Source organism: Hippopotamus amphibius, chromosome 13 (assembly GCF_030028045.1).
Source record: "Hippopotamus amphibius kiboko isolate mHipAmp2 chromosome 13, mHipAmp2.hap2, whole genome shotgun sequence".
NCBI classification, from domain to species: domain Eukaryota; kingdom Metazoa; phylum Chordata; class Mammalia; order Artiodactyla; family Hippopotamidae; genus Hippopotamus; species Hippopotamus amphibius.
This window is the reverse complement of record NC_080198.1, coordinates 45053883-45069538: the sequence shown is the minus strand read 5'-3', so window position 1 is coordinate 45069538 and position 15656 is coordinate 45053883. Positions and strand designations below refer to the sequence as shown.

The following is a 15656-nucleotide window of genomic DNA, read 5'->3' as shown; positions in this document are numbered from 1 at the left end:
AGCCCTGCTGGGTGTGCCTTGCCTGGCATACCTTGTCCCATCCCATCTGTGTGTCATGGGCAGAGTCAGAGACTCTGGGAACCTAGACCCTGTCAGTACGGCTCAGGCTGTATCTCACCAGTTAGGCTGCCACGTGGGCAGGACTGAGGTCCCCCGTGGGGCAAGATCCCAAGAGCTCAAAAACAGAACATCAGCCCCCACGTTCTCAAACAAATCACCACCTTCAGATCCAGAGGATCTTCACCTCCCAGGGGACTGAGTGGGCTCACCATCGTGCCTGACAGTGGGGAACTGGGGGCCTTGGGGAGAGAGAACTAAAGGCCCCAGAGCTGAGAGGGATGGGGCTGTGTGTGTGCAGGGGATGGGGGGGGAGAGGTGGGCAGACACAGAGGAAAACATCAGCCAGGTCAACTCAGGCAACATCCAGGGACAGCCCTGCTCATGACATGTGCTGTGAACAGACCATCCAAGCTCAGGGGAAGAGAAGAAAGAGTGGGCAGAATACTGGCCAGCTGCTCAATTCCCTATCCGTCCAGCCATTCATTCAACAACAAAAAACCCCACAGAACTTAGTGAGCACCTACTACATTCCCAGCATTGGCCAAAGCACGGGGGATACCGATTTTACACTAGGCAGAGTCCCTGTTCCCCTGAGATTATGTTCACCCAGCCATGTGTCCTCCTGGCGTCCATTCCATCCACCTAAACGTTTCCTTCTAAGCATTACCGTCTGCCAGGCTCTGTGCTGGGTTTTGCAGGTTGTGCCAGGTGGCTCTGGGAGGTGGGAGAAAGCAGTGATGCTTTAGAAGCTCAGGAAAGAGAGATGGCACTGTGGGCCAGGGGCTCCCTGGGGAAAGGCTTTTCAATGGATGTGTCAGTGGGCCGGGAGGCCGCTGACCGTGGGAGATGTGAAGCACCCCAGGCAGGGCATATCTGTCAGATATCCTTAGGTCGCAAGTAACAAAACACCATTACCCAAACTGGAAAGGAATTTATTAGTTCGTGTCACTGTCAAGTCAAGGCGTGGGATTAGCTTCAGCAGTGCCTTGATTCTAGGGCTTGAGCACTGCCCCCAGGATCTGCTCACTCACTGCTGTCACCTCACTTGCTGAGGTTCGAGCTGATGAAGGAGCAGCTCCAGACCTCACATCCCCTCAACTTCAGTTTCATGCCTCTAGCATGTTCCGGTCTAGATGCATTTCACAAGCTCTGCCTGAGTCATGTGCCCATCCCTAAATGAAACACTGTGCCAGGGAAACATAAGGTCATAATTGGCCGAAGGCTCATGCTCTACCCAACCTCCACCCGAAGCACAGGGCAGAGTGACCCAGGGGTGGTTTCCCAGAGCAAGTAGGGTTCAGTTACACGACAAGGGGGAGGGGATACCTGGCTAGAAAATGATCTCTGTTCCATAAGGGAGCCAGCAAGCTCAAAAGCAGAGATGGGAGTGTGCAGGAAAGAGCAATGGGCATGGCATCCAGGAAATGAAAAGGGAGGTGAAGGAGTATAAGGGTGAAACGCTGTATGGGAATCTAATTGTGAAAGTTCCAGCCTTAAAATTGGACAAGCGTTCTGGACTTGATGGTGCAGGCTCTAGGGAGCCCTGAAGGCTCCTGAGAGGGGGCATGGGAGGCAGAGGGAGGCATGTGCTCCTGGACCACCAGGAACACGTGTTCACTCAGCCTCCCACCTGCAGACTCCCAGGGGTGGAGCTCCTCCTGCCCCTCCTGACTGCCAGACCCTGCATCCACCATCAGGCTGTGATACTAAACAATCTCACAATAAGAGTTCCCCAGCTGGGGAAGGGGACAGCCTGGTGGGTAGCAGGCCTCGGGCTACACTACGGGGGTGGGAGTGATGGCTGAGGGTGCTGTGGTTACTCTGGCTGCTGGTATAGATTAGATGACAGGAGAGCAAGAGGACAGGAAGCACAGAGGTCAGCTGGGAAACCGGCAGCCATTCAGGCCAGCGAGTATGGAGTCCCAGATGGCAGTGAAGACAGAGGAGGGAGAAGACAGGAGAAAGCGAACGCTGCTGATGGCTGAGGACCAAGAACTGACTGCAGGGTTTAGCAACATGGTCGCTGAGACCTTTGAAGAGAGGATTTTAGAGGATGTGCAGCTGAGCTGGGTCCCATTGGCTCTCCTGGGCTGTGGTGTGGCCGCTCAGGCTGAATTTTCCCCCTCGTCCCCCTTGTTGGGGGAGTCCTCAGCCTGCCTCTGCCCAAGGTCACTCATGCTGGTTATATCTTCTTGGGCAGTGAGCCCGCTACTCTCAGAACAGCTGGACGGCAGGCTCTGGGCAAGGTGAGGAGCCTGGTGCCGCCTGAGCACAGTGGCCAGGAAAGCCTTGAGGCACTGGCGGAAGCGGCGGCTGGAGAAGGCGTAGAGCACGGGGCTGAAGCAGCAGTGGAGGAAGGCGATGCTCTCTGTCACCTGCAGAGCATAGTCCAGGCGCTGGCTTACCCTGCAGTCCCCAAAGACTTGCAGGTCCAGCAGCGAGTGCAGAAACAAGGTGAGGTTGTACGGGAACCACAGCACAAAGAAGGCCACCACCAGGGCTATGGCCATCCTCAGAGCCCGGCTCTGGCCTGGGGGCCTCAGCCTGACCAGGACGCAGCCAATGCGAGAGTAGAAGAAAATCATGGTGAGGAGGGGGAGAAGAAACCCCAAGAGGTTCTGCTGGAAGCGGAGGAAGAGCTTCCAGATGGTCCCATGCCCCCCAAAATCCGCATAGCAGTCCCACATGCCTGGGGGTTTTTCATGCATCCTCACAAAGACCATGTCAGGGATGGAGACAGCCAGGGCCACAGCCCACACGATGCCCGCAAGGAGCAGGCTCTTGGCCCGAGTCCTCAGCCGGTGGTAGGGCCGAGCGCAGACAATCTCCAGGTACTTGTCCAGGCTCATGCAGCTGATGAAGAAGATGCCACTGTAGAAGTTAATGGTGTAGAGGGTGCTCACTGTCTTGCATAAGAAATTTCCAAAGACCCAGTGCCAGGCCACAGAGATGCCCCAGAAGGGCAGCGTCACCACAAACAGGAGGTTGGAGATGGCCAGGTTCAGCAGGTAGATCTCAGTCATCCGCCTCCGAGGCACATACCGGAGCAAGACCACTAGGAGAAGGAGGTTCCCGCCCAGGCCCAGCACAAAGATCAGGCTGTAGAAGAGCGGCAGAAAGACTCTGCCAAACGACAGCACCTCGTCCTTCCTGCAGAGCATGAAGACCACGTCGTCCAGGTAGTACTCATAGTCATAGAAGGAGCTGCTGTTCTCAGCACTGGCCACCTTGGTGGTGGGCGGCAGCGGGGAGGCGGTGGCAGCCATGTCGGGAGGGCGCGCCCGGTCCTGGAGCTCTGAGGGCCAGACAGCAGTGTGAGTGACAGGAGACGCATCCAGGCATTCCCGCCCCCTCTCCAAACCCACTTTAGTCACTGCTCCGGGGTGTCCAACAGACTCTTCACATCTACACCAGTGCCTGCAGGCTAGCAAGTATGAGCGCACGCGTGGGGAGCCCGAGGCCACCGCTAAATAGTCATGTCGCCTCGGGTAGGTGACTTAACCTCCGGTTTCCTCACAGTGTTTACTTCTTTCATGAGGGTTTCTCTTATTTTCTCCCTCATCGTTTATAAAGACGGATAATGTCTTTCACGTTTCTCTTTATTATTTAGGGATACCAATTCACCTATATATTGTGTACATGCTCTTCCTCATGTGTGGCTTAAAATTATTCTTCTTTGTGTGGCTTATAATTTTTTTTTTTTTTTTTAATGAGAGCTTCTCTTCAATTGGGCTTGCTTTTTCTATAGTCACCAAATGTGTCCACTCCGGCTCTGAGCTCTCTTTACTTCTCTCACTTGAGGATTTCCCTTGATTTCGTTATTTTAAAAATATTTTATTTATAAATATTTAGTTTTAAGTCAATATGTTCAGTTATAAATATTTAACATTTTAAGAATATTTTGTCCACTATTTCTAGGTTTGCAACAGAAAGGTGTGAACCATCAAGCTGATAGACTTAGAACCTACGAAACCTACTAATCCCTCAGTTTCCCCACCTTTAAAATGATACTAATAATAGTGCCTACTTCGTGGGGTTCTTGTGAGGCTTAAAGGTGATAATTCAGGCAGAACATTTCAAGCTCTATGAAGAATGCCCAGAACATAGGAGGCACTCAATATACACTCGCTTAAGTTATTGCTTCGTCCAGAGCCGAGTTCATCATCTTCCAAACCAGCCTCTTCTCCCCTCCGGTGTCTGTCTAACTGAATAGCACCACCAGCTACTCGGTCACCTAAGACTGAAATGTGGGAGACATCACAGCCCCCTTCTTCACACCCCTCATCACCACCCTGTGCATCTCTACCTCCTTACTGCTATCTCCAGGTCCCATAAAAATATATACATGATAAAGATATATACATGATACTCTTTTAATAAAAATTAAGACAAATGAAACATATATGTACATATATACATCTTTAACAACAACAACAACCTCATGAAGTATATAAATATATGCTGTGAAGGAGTTCAAAGAGATGAAAGACAGGAAAGACAGGCAGAGGACTCAAGATGGCAGGAGAAGCCAGAGGCAAGGGAAGGGGCAGGTCACTGTCCGTGGCCAAGTTCCCTCCAAGCAGCAGTTTCCTAGGTTTTAACTGTATTATCAAACATAATTGTTAAAAGAGAGCCTCACATGAACCCGTGAAAAAGACTGTCATGAACCAAGGATTATGCTCAGTTCTCTTCTGTGTTCTAAAAGGAGAGAGACTTCACGTTCAAGACATTAGATTGTTCACCAGTGGGGAAGAGGGTGTGGGGAGGAGAGAGGAAGGAGATAAAAAAGAATCCGTGGCCCCAGCAGGCAATCACCCACAGCCACCAGAGTAAGACCTGCAGGCTGGAGGTGATAACGGGCCGCGAACCTAGGAGCACAAATCAACTCCACCTGGTACCCTGCATTTTATTGTTTATTCTTTGATTTAAATGAAGTGGAATTTTTTAATACGTTCAGTGCCAGTCTGTATTTCTTCTGTGTGTGATTTATTGTTTTAATGGGTGGAGTTCTCATTTTTTAAGAGGATTTATATAGTAAGGATTTTAGCTTTTTACATATGTATTGTGAACAGTTTCCCCAGTCCTTCCTGGTAGAAGTTTCATCTGCTTTTTTTTTTTTCCAGCTAGAATTTTGAAAGAAATGTTGACTTGGGTCCTCAGCTGACCCTTCTAGTATCCATGACACCATGACCCTGTGATGGAAATATGAAATTCTGCTAAGGCAGAACCCCTCCCAGGAGAGCCCTGGAGTCCTCCTCCTCCTTAGGCCTCTGCCCCACCCTTGGGCTCATGTCAACTGACATCTGGGCCAGATGTTGGGGAAACACAGACGCCCTGTCCCCACCCCGAGACCTTAGCTTGGGCGTCTTTAACTAGGGCTAGGCTCTGTTCCCGACTGGCCTCAAGAACTTGGCCCTATGCCTTCCTTTCTTGGTCTTCCACTCCCCTCCTGTGCATATGGGGTCTCCTGTCCCTGAGCCCCTGTCTTTCTGGGGCAGCAGTAAGGACACCCCACCCCGCCAGCACATGGCTGGTTTGGGAGTCTGTGAGCTGCTGGGGTTGGGAGGAGGGAGTGTCCTTCTGTACTTGGACCTGATTAGGGCTTATTAGTCAAAAGTTACCACTAATTAAATACCAGCTTTTCTAATCTGTCAGCACTGACCTTGATCCTGACCTGGCTTCTGAAAGTCCCTGGCTTTGGCTTTAACAAACAACCAAGTCTGATGATTGCTTTGATCAAAGCCAGAGGTCAGGGTCAGCAGGTCCCAGGCTGGACCAGGTGTCCTTTACAAGGCTCCCTTCACCTGGAACACTCAATTCTTTTCCCCCTCAGGGCCTCTGGCCTCCTGATCTTTCACCCTGGGAATCTTTCCACATGCTCTTGACCTCTGGGGCCACCAGCCCCTCCCATCACTTTCATCAATAATACCAACAACGATGGCAACAGCAACCAGCATCCCTATACGCACATGACAATTGGCCAGGCACCTTCACATCAACTGTGGTAGTCCTATAAGGCAAACCAGGAAGGAACCATCAGGCCCACTTAATCCGGGAGCAAAGCAACTTCGCCACAATCATGCAGGAAGCCACTGGCTGAGCTGCATCTGGACCCCAGGTCTTCAGACTCAAAAGCAGTGCCTTGTCGCTGTCCCATCTCATTCTCGGCCTCTGTTCTGCCCTGTCTAGCAGTTATCAAAAGAGGCCACCTGAGAGAGGCGTGATTTGAGCTCAGGAGGCCTTGGCTGCCCAGGTTTCACCCTCATTGGCTGGTCTAGCCTCTGCAGATTCCACCATGAATGGCTCCAAGGTTTTATGGAGCCTCCTTGGGAAACATAGCCCGCTATGGTCAACAGAGTAGCCTCCCAAGATATCCACATCCTAATCCGTGAAACCTGTGGATATGTTACCTTATATGTCAAAGGGGACTTGACAGAAGTAACCAGGGATCCTGAGCTAGAGAGTGTACCCTGGGTTATCCAGGTTGGGCCCCTGTAAGCATAAGGGTCCTTTGTAAGGGAGGCAGGAGTGTCTGAGTCAGAGAAGGAAACTGATGATGGAAACAGAGGTCAGAGGGATGTAGTTACAAGACAATGGATGCGGGCAGCCTCTAAAGGCTAGAAGAGGCAGGGAACAAATCCTCCTCTGAGCCTTCAGAAGGAATGCAGCCCTACTGATCCATTTTAGACTTTTGATTTCTAGAACTGTGTTGTTTTAAGCCACTGAATTTGTGGTAATCTGACCAGTGGCAATAGGGTCACTTCCTGTGCCCTCTGCGTCGCACACTGAGGGGGGTGAGAGTGCATGGTGTCCACATCCTCCAACTTACAGATGGGGAAACAGAGACTCAAAGAAAGGGAACTGCTTGTGCAAAGCATACAGTGAGTTGTCAGCGTCTGCACTGAGCCACGAACTCCATGTTCCTGACAGCCCTTCAGGTCTCTGCTACCCCACCCCTAACTGTCCCTCTAGCCCTGTTCTGTTTTCCCTTTTTTGTGTGTGTTTTCACTTTTCCTTATTATCTGAATTCATTTATTTGGCTTACCCAGAAACACCTTGAGAGGAATGAATTGGGGTGTCAGTTATTTGGGGTGCAGATAGTAAAGCAACCCCGGATGAAGCTCTGGAGTAGAACCCTTGGGGAATCCAGAGAACGAGATAGAGAGGAGGCTTAATGGAGGAGGGACAGCAAGGACAAGGTCAGCTGAACTTCCCTGCAATGAAGCCAAGCGCACAGGGGCGAACTGCCGCCTGTCTCCGGGGCAGTCACATCATCCCGAGGCTGCTGGCCTGGGCGGCTCCAGCTGCAGCTCAGCAAGAATCTGCCTGCAGAGCAACATCTTCTCCTGAGCACCCAGGCTCCGCTCCCCAGGCCTCTCAGAGAAGTCAACGTTGAGGCAGTAAGAGAGGATACTGCTACGTCCATCTAGACAGGAAGGCGGCCATGCTAGTTGAGCTCCTTCTCATTCAATCTTCACCATAGTTCTCATAAGCCATACCATATGATCCCCATTTTGCAGATGAGGAAGCTGAGGCTTGGAGAGATGAAGCCCAACTGCCCACAGATTAAGATCAGCAAATGATGGGCCCAGGATTGGATGGCCCTAACAATACAAGATAGAACTGTAGCAGAGAAGAACAAACCTGACTCCATGCAGGCTCTGCACCTTTGTCTCGTCAAACAGTAAAAGCATGTTGCTTACAGCCTGAAATATACACAACAGCCCTTTCTCAAGGCTCTGCCTCCCAGGCTTGACCGTTAAAGGCATAACACTTTTCATTCATACAGAGATAAAAATGTGCAGAACAGAAAATTACATTTGTCTTGCTGAAGGTTTACAGGAACATCTGACCAGTCCCATGTGGACAGCTGTAGGAACAAAGGGTTATTATATCCCACCAAGGTCTGGTTGGCACCAAGGGGTCTGTGACAACCAGCCACACCCCCTCCCTTTTTAGTATAAAAGAAGCCTGAATTCTAAGAACTTATGTAAGATGGTTCTTAGGGACACGAGTCCACCATCTTCTCAGTCCGCTGGCTTTCCAAATAAAGTCTCTATTTCTTAAAAAAAAAAAAAAAAGTCACTATTCCTTGCCCAACACCTCACCCCCTGTTGTGTTGGGGAGCGGTACAAGCTTGGACTTGGTAACAGAACTGGTGACCCTTTTCCCCCCAGCTCTCCTTTTCAACGTGAACCAAACCTGAATTTGAAGGATGAGCCTCTGATAGTGGGACTTCTGGCCTCATCAATGGGTGGCAAAGAAGACAAAGCCAACCACATGCTGAGGTTGGATTATACCGGCTGGCAAGAGCCAGTAATGCAACGTCTGGGAGGCATTCAACAACCGATCATGGAATTAACCATTTCCACATTCAGTGATAAGGCAGTAGCTTGAAATCGGCCTTGGTGGGAATATTTACACCACGGCACATGCTACAAATTGGAGCTTCCCTTCCCTTGCCCACCACAGCTGAGAGTCCATTGTTAAACCTCTACCAGCCCACCTCTGATCAGGACCCCATGGAACTTGACCAAACCTGCCCGTCTTGTGGTCTCCTTATCTGTGTCACACACCACCTTCCCTTTTCCACCTTTCACATCAACCCCACAGCTGCCCTTCTCCCCAGCCGAGAGCTGTTGAGGAAAGGGGCACGTGTAGGTCCCATCCCAGGTGACCACAGCACCTCCACGCTGAGTGCACTGCCCACACTGCAGCTGAGACCAGTGAACAAACAAACAAGATCAAACGTGACCCCAAGAGGCCACACCAGCTTTCATAATATAAAACAAAGAATAATATTTGAGATCACTTCCAGAGGATGATAATTTTGCTGGCTTCCTTGGAAAAGGATTTGGAAATTATATCCTTTAAAATACAACCTCAAATAAATAAATAAAAAAGAACAACAGAAAAATAAAATAAAATGCAACCTCAATCCTCCCCTCCCAGGAGCTGCCCAGGCTGCTGGCCTGGTGAAACCCCCACCCCAGCCCCCCAAGAACTCACAGAAGGTCGCCCCTCAGCCTCAAATCCACCTCTCAGGAGCAGAGTCACCTTTTGAGGATCACTTCCCTCCTCTGCTAGGCTGGGAATTCCCAGGGGTTGGAACTCCCCGGCACAGGGCTGGCATCCGAGAGGCATTCAACAAATGACCAGAGAATTAATCAGCACAATCACCCCTCTCCCTCCCTTCTTCTCTTTTTTTTTCCCTCCTTTTGCCCTGGGCTGGTGTTCTCCCTCCCCCACTGGTGCCCTGCACACAGCTGAGCCAAGACCCTCCTTCCATGGGTTATTTCCTCAGCCTGGGCAAGCTCTGCCCCAGCAGCCTTGGGAGCCTGTGACCATGGAGTGTGACCAGCTCAGAGCCCCCACTGTTTCCACCTGAGCCAAGTTCAAGGGTGCTTCCAGCTGGCGCAAGCCTCCCTGTGGCCACCCACTGCTGCCTCCCTCAGAAGGCTCCCCTGACTGCTTCCAGAGGCCTGGGGAGAGGACTGGGGTGGAGATAGAGTTCCAAGGCCTGGACTCCATCCTGGCTCAGCTAGTGATGGGCTCCCCTCTCTGCCTACAACTCCAGCATTCTGACCCAGTAGTAGACCAGGAACTAGAGCCCAGAGTCTATGCCCTTTTTTTTGGCCATGCAGCATGGCTTAGTTACCCAACTAGGGATTGAACCCGTGCCCTCATCAGTGAAAGCAGAGTCTTAACCACTGGAAAAGCTGAGACAGGAGTTGTGAAGTGACTCACACTCCGCCCCAGTGTCAGGCTTCAGAAAGTGCTCTGGTGTTGGGGCACAGGTGGGGGGACTGGTAACAACATTGGGATCTATTTTCTTTCTCCTGGGTTTGGGAAAACACCAGATATTAAACTCTACTCTATATATAATACCACCACCACCACCACCGACCACTTAACATAGCACTTACTATGGGCCAGGCTCTGTTCTCAGAACTTTACTTGCACTGATTCATTTCATCCTTGCGATAACACCATAAGGCGGATACTATTATTCTCTCTATCTTACCTGTGAGGAAACTGAGTCATAGACAGGCTAGGGAACATGCCCAAGGCCACACAGCTAGTAAGTAGGAGAGCTGGGATTTGAACCCAAGCCCAGAGTCATTAAAAGAGAGGGGTGGAGGTTGGGGACTAGAGATGAAGAGTGACAAGGAGACCAGGCTACCATCACTCAGGATGCTTGAATGGAAGGCTAGTTGTGAGGTTGCTGGTATGTGAATGGAAAACAGGAAAAGGAACTGGGAGCCACACAAAGACCTGAGGAAAGAGGTCCAGGGCCACCGGAATGGCATGCAGGGAGAGAATTCAGGAATAACCAACTCAGGGGACAGAGGTGGGTCTCTGTTCCACTGCTCAGTTTGGGATGCCCTTGGGCTTAAACTTTCATGCAGCCCCAAGACAAAGTCTGGGCTTCCCTCCTGAGCCCTTGAATCACACGAGGCTGTTTTCTCATCATAAATAAATAGTACTTACAGCAAAGGATTTCGTAGCATTAAATGTGGTACAGTTCTTATAACAGCTAACACCATGGAGCCCTGACAGTGTGCTGGGTGGAAGGACAAAGAGCTTCACATATATTAATTTATTTAATCCTCATATTTACCTTATAGAAATTAAACACTATCATCGGTCCTGTTTTACAGCAGAGAACACTGAGGCACAAGAGATTAGGGAACTGGTCCAAGAGCAAGTGAGTAGTAGACCAGGAACTAGAACCCAGAGTCTATGCCTTTTTTTTTGGGCCATGCAGCGTGGCTTAGTTACCCAACCAGGAATTGAACCCATGCCCTCAGCAGTGAAAGCACGGAGTCTTAACCACTGGACTGCCAGAGAATTCCCTAGAGTCCATGCTCTCAAACACTAAATTATATTGCCTCTCAAAGAAAGTAACAAGTGGCACTTCCCTGGTGGCGCAGTGGCTGAGAATCCACCTGCCATTGCAGGGGACACAGGTTTGAGCCCTGATCTAGGAAGATCCCACGTGCCATGGACCAACTAAGTCTGCACCACAACTACTGAGCCTGTGCTCTAGAGCCTGAGAGCCACAACTATTGAGCCCGCATGCCACAACTACTGAAGCTAGCATGCCTAGAGCCCGTGCTCCGCAACAAGAGAAGCCACCGCAATAAGAAGTCCACACATGGCAACAAAGAGTAGCCCCTACCTGCCACAACTAGAGAAAGCCTGTGTGCAGCAATGAAGACCCAACGCAGCCAATAAATAAATAAATTTATTTAAAAAATAAAAACCAGCTACTTTCTAAAAAAAAAAGGAAAAAGATTGAACCTGGTGTACCCCCCCAAAAAATAAAAAAAACACAAGCTTATTTAGAAGGATCGCAGATAAGACAATCTTTAATATTTTCTTGCTATCTTCAATAAAATATATTAAGAATACTAGGAAAAAAAAAAAAGGAAAAAAAGAAAGTAACAAATGAGTTGTGGTCCCTTCCCACCCCAACTCATTACCAAGCTTTATATGTGTTAAGATACTGCTCTCACAACAACATTTTGAGACAAGCACTATTGTTATTCCCATTTTACAAATGAGGAACTGATGTTCAGAGAGGGGGAGTAACGTGCCCAAGGACACACAGCAAGTGTACTGCAGGATCAGAAATCAAGACTCAGCAGTCAGCTCTAGATCTGGAGCCTTGAACCACACACTGCGAGCTGCTGTGAGCCCTCTCAGACTCATAGGACCAACAGCTGCTTCCCACGGTCCCCCTTGGGAAACATCGCATTTGGACTCATTGTGATGTATAAAACACAATGAAAACAATACAAACCAGTCCTCACATTTACATGAGGCTCTTTTATACCCTGGTCCTTGCAAGTCCTCCTGGTCCCCTGTGAGGAGGGGAGCAGGTGTCCCTTGCCTGGTTTCACAGGAAGCCACAAGCCAGGCAGAGCTGACCCTAGAGCCCTGATCACTGAGTTCTGGACCACGGCACACATTCTCCTTCTTTATTTTTTTAATATGTATTTTTCCTGATCACAAAAGTAATATATGCTCAATGTAAAATGTGAAAATACAAGAAAAAAAATACAAAAGAGGCTAAAATTCTCCCCATAATTCTACCCCCCTCCAAAACAACCCTCGGGAACATACTGATGTATCTTGTTTTTTTCATGCCCAGAGCCCCCCCATCTCCTGCACGAACCTTCTCTGGTGTGGAAGAGAGTGGCCTTGTCCGGTCCCCACAGGGCAGAGGGCCCCTTGCAGTCTCCTGATAGACATGCCACCTCCTGCTCCCTGGGATCCGTGAGGCCCACCCACTCCCCACGCTCCCTGGGACCCTACATTACTCAATGTTTCCTGGCTCTTATCTGGAAACGGAGATGTTTGTGACGTTGATGAAATCACAAAAGCTACCCCTCCTCCCAAAGTTTGTTTCAATTAATAAAAACTAAGCAATTTTAGAGCCCTACTCTTCAAAGAGCTCCTGCTGAAGATTTTCACATCTTTCCTGAATCATTTTTGCCTTTTTTTTTTTTTTTTGACCTCTTATTGTTGCCTGAAATTTCTCCACTTGGGCTCCTCACGCTTGCATTTCAGCAGTATGCTAGGGTCGAAATGGTATTTCACTCCACTCCACTGCCACCACCCCCACTCCACATTTTACACTCAGCGCACCGCAGCATGGACTATAGATTGGTCCAGTTCTTAACAGCTGAGTAACCCTGGGCAAATTATTTAACCTCTCTGTGCCTTAGTTTTCTCACCTATAAAATGCTTTCTGGTGGCGTTTTTATAATAATTAAGTAAGTGCCTACCACATAACTATTGGTTCCCCTCCAGGCCCTAAAATGACTCCTGGCTCAAGCTAGGATCCTGGGACTGTTTGGGGCAGGTGGAGGGGCTGAGAACTTGGCCGGAGTTGGGGGTAAAAAGAGAGGATGGGGGGTATAAGGAGAGAGTGTGGATATGTGCTGGAAACCTCAGCCCTGGGAGGGGGGCCCTTAAAGGCCACCTCATCTGTCCCCATCACAGTACAGCCCAGAGAAGAAAGGGAATGCCTGAGGTCACCCAGCCATGTCTGGTGCCAACTCTAAGGGATTTCCAGAATCCACAAAGCAGATCCTCAGAGCCAAAGTCAAGGCGGCAAGGGGCCCGTAGACCACCTTACTCCCCAGCTGCTGGGGCAACTGCTCCAACAGCTGCCCTAGAGGCAGAGCGCCACACTCACCCCGCTTAGCACCTGCCTCTCCCCATGCTTGTCCCCACTCTCCCGGCCACTAGATCTGTGGCCCCTGCGTAGATCCCACCCCATTCCGAAAGGGGTCAAAACCTACCAGAGCCAGACCCACTTGCCTAGGGATGTCCACCTCACACCCAGGAGGAAAGCAGCAGCGCCTGGGTCCTTCTTCCTCAGGGAAGTGCAGAGGGAGTGATTCTTCCTCATAAGCTCTTCCCCTCCCTGGACAGCTTCCTGGACATATCCTGCTTTGGGCTGGAACAAAGTACCCCTTTGCGCCTGCCCAAGCCCCACCTCGGAGGCACAGCCACAAGCTGTTTCCCTCACTAAAAGTGAGTCAAGCTCAAATAACCGCCCCCGTGAAAGCGCATCTCCCCCAGAGATAGTCTAATTGCTTTGGAAAACATGTGTCCCCAACCACACTTCTCTGGAATGATTTCCCCACTGCTGGACCAAGCGCACAAACTGCCTCAGTCCAGATTTCCAGGTTCTCACTTACCCTGTCCTGTATCTAGGTGGCCTTCCCAGCCTCCAGCTCCATTGGTCCTGGATACCTCTCCAGCAGGATCCTACCCCCCAACTGTCCCCAGCTCTCTTTCTCTGACCATAACTCCCTCCAAAAAGTGCTATGTCAGCTGCACCCACAGCATCAGTGATATTCTCATCCCTTAGACTTTCCAGACCATCTTCCCTCCTTCCCCTTCCCTGCTCCCCTGCCACTCCTATCACTGTATGAATCTCCGCACAGCCAGCTACCTGTTCACTTGTCAGCTCCCCTACTGGGTCACGAGTTCCCAGGGCAAGGACCACATCTGACCCACCAGCCTGAGCCCAGGGCCAGGCAAGAGCAGACTGCATGAACGAATGTGTGTGTGTGTGTGTGTGTATGTGTGTGTGTGTGTGTGTGTGTGACACACTGCCTGCCATGTGCTTGGCAGTATGAGGGTACTTCTACACCAGGACGGCACCTGTGGTCCATGGTCAGTGTCTCAGCCACCTTCACCTCCACGGCCAGCCTGACACACAGCAGATGCTTGGTGAATGCTCACTGCCCCTACCTGAATTGAGCAGTAACAGAATAATGCCAGCTGGTTACAGGCATTGGCAATGGGGTCACACAGAGCTGGGCTTGAATCTGGCTATGTGCCTGCTGTGTGACCTAGAGATGGCACCTTCACTTCTCTGAGCCTTGGTTTTCAGATCTTTTGAGGAGTGGGGATGGTGCCTCCCTCAGACAGGCATGAGAACTGAATGTCCCCAGAGAGGTGAACAAAGACAGATATTTGCCTTTCCCTGGCGTTGACAGGCCACAGGAGGCCAAGCCTACGATGGGCACTGACTCCAACAGAGTGAGCAGGGGACCATCCTAGTGGGTGGGCCTCCGAGTCTCTCTAGGCCAAATGCTAGTTACCAATAGGGAGAATTAGGCCACAGAGTCCTGGTTTCATCTTGGGGTACAACTAAATTCTAAAACCTGGGCTCCTTCCTCACCTCCCTTCTTAAATTTTAAAATGATTTTCAGACTTGCAAAAATTGTGCACACAATTCCTGTTAACACCTTCCAGAACCTCAATACAATGATCTAAACCATGACACAGTACTATCAACTAATCCACAGACCTTATTCAAATATCATCAGTTGTCCCACTAGTGTGCCTTCTCTGGTCCAGAACCTGAAGCAGAACCCCACCCTGCATTTGGTTGTTGTGTCTCCTTGGTCTCTCCATTCTGGGACGGTCGCTCAGTCTGGCTTTGTCTTTCATAACCTGATCGTTTTGAAGAGAATTGTAGAATGACCCTAAATTTTGCTGTGATGCTTCTTCATGATTAGACTGAGGCTATGCATTTTGGGCAGAACACCAGAGAAGTGATGTGTCCTCAGCACGTGATACCAGAGGTACCTAATTTCAATACGGCTCATCACTGGCAACGTTAACTTTGATCACTTGGTAAGGTGGTGTCTGCCAGGTTTTCCACCATGAAATTACTATCTATTCCTTTGTAGTTAATAAGCAGCTTGTGGAGGGGTACTTTGAAGCCATGCAAATATCCTGCTGCTTCTCACACTTTTACCACTAATGTTAGATCCACCGATGATGCTGACAATGGTTATTACTGTGGTGTTTGCCAAATGGTCATTTTCTTTTTCCATCACTTTCTATATTTATTAATTGGAATTTTACTGTAAAAACAAGTTAGCCCTTCTTCCTATTTATTTATTTATATCAGAATAGACTCATGAGTATTAATTTCATTTCATTATTATCATTATTTCTTTTGCTGTTCAAATTGTCTCATCCTCTTTTGAAATATCCCAGCCCAGGAAGCTGACTTGACTTCCCAGCCACAGCACATCAAACACCTTCTTCCTGGTGGGCAG

The 15656-nt window shown here is 49.8% G+C and overlaps 1 protein-coding gene across 3 annotated transcripts; it reads right to left on the bottom strand.

Moving 5' to 3' along the window:
* Nucleotides 1-982: 982 nt before the first annotated feature.
* Nucleotides 983-13448, bottom strand: ACKR2 (atypical chemokine receptor 2). 3 transcript variants are annotated; one of them, XM_057706503.1, is made up of 2 exons: nucleotides 13374-13448; nucleotides 983-3355 (listed from the first exon to the last, which is right to left on the bottom strand). In XM_057706503.1, the coding sequence occupies exon 2, from the start codon at nucleotides 3324-3326 to the stop codon at nucleotides 2166-2168; it is 1161 nt and encodes a 386-aa protein (XP_057562486.1). In that variant the 5' UTR covers nucleotides 3327-3355; nucleotides 13374-13448; the 3' UTR covers nucleotides 983-2165. The 3 variants fall into 3 exon arrangements, with proteins under 3 accessions (XP_057562486.1, XP_057562485.1, XP_057562488.1); XM_057706502.1 differs by lacking the exon at nucleotides 13374-13448 and adding an exon at nucleotides 9987-10042; XM_057706505.1 differs by lacking the exon at nucleotides 13374-13448 and adding an exon at nucleotides 9070-9245.
* Between the last annotated feature and the right edge of the window lie 2208 nt (nucleotides 13449-15656).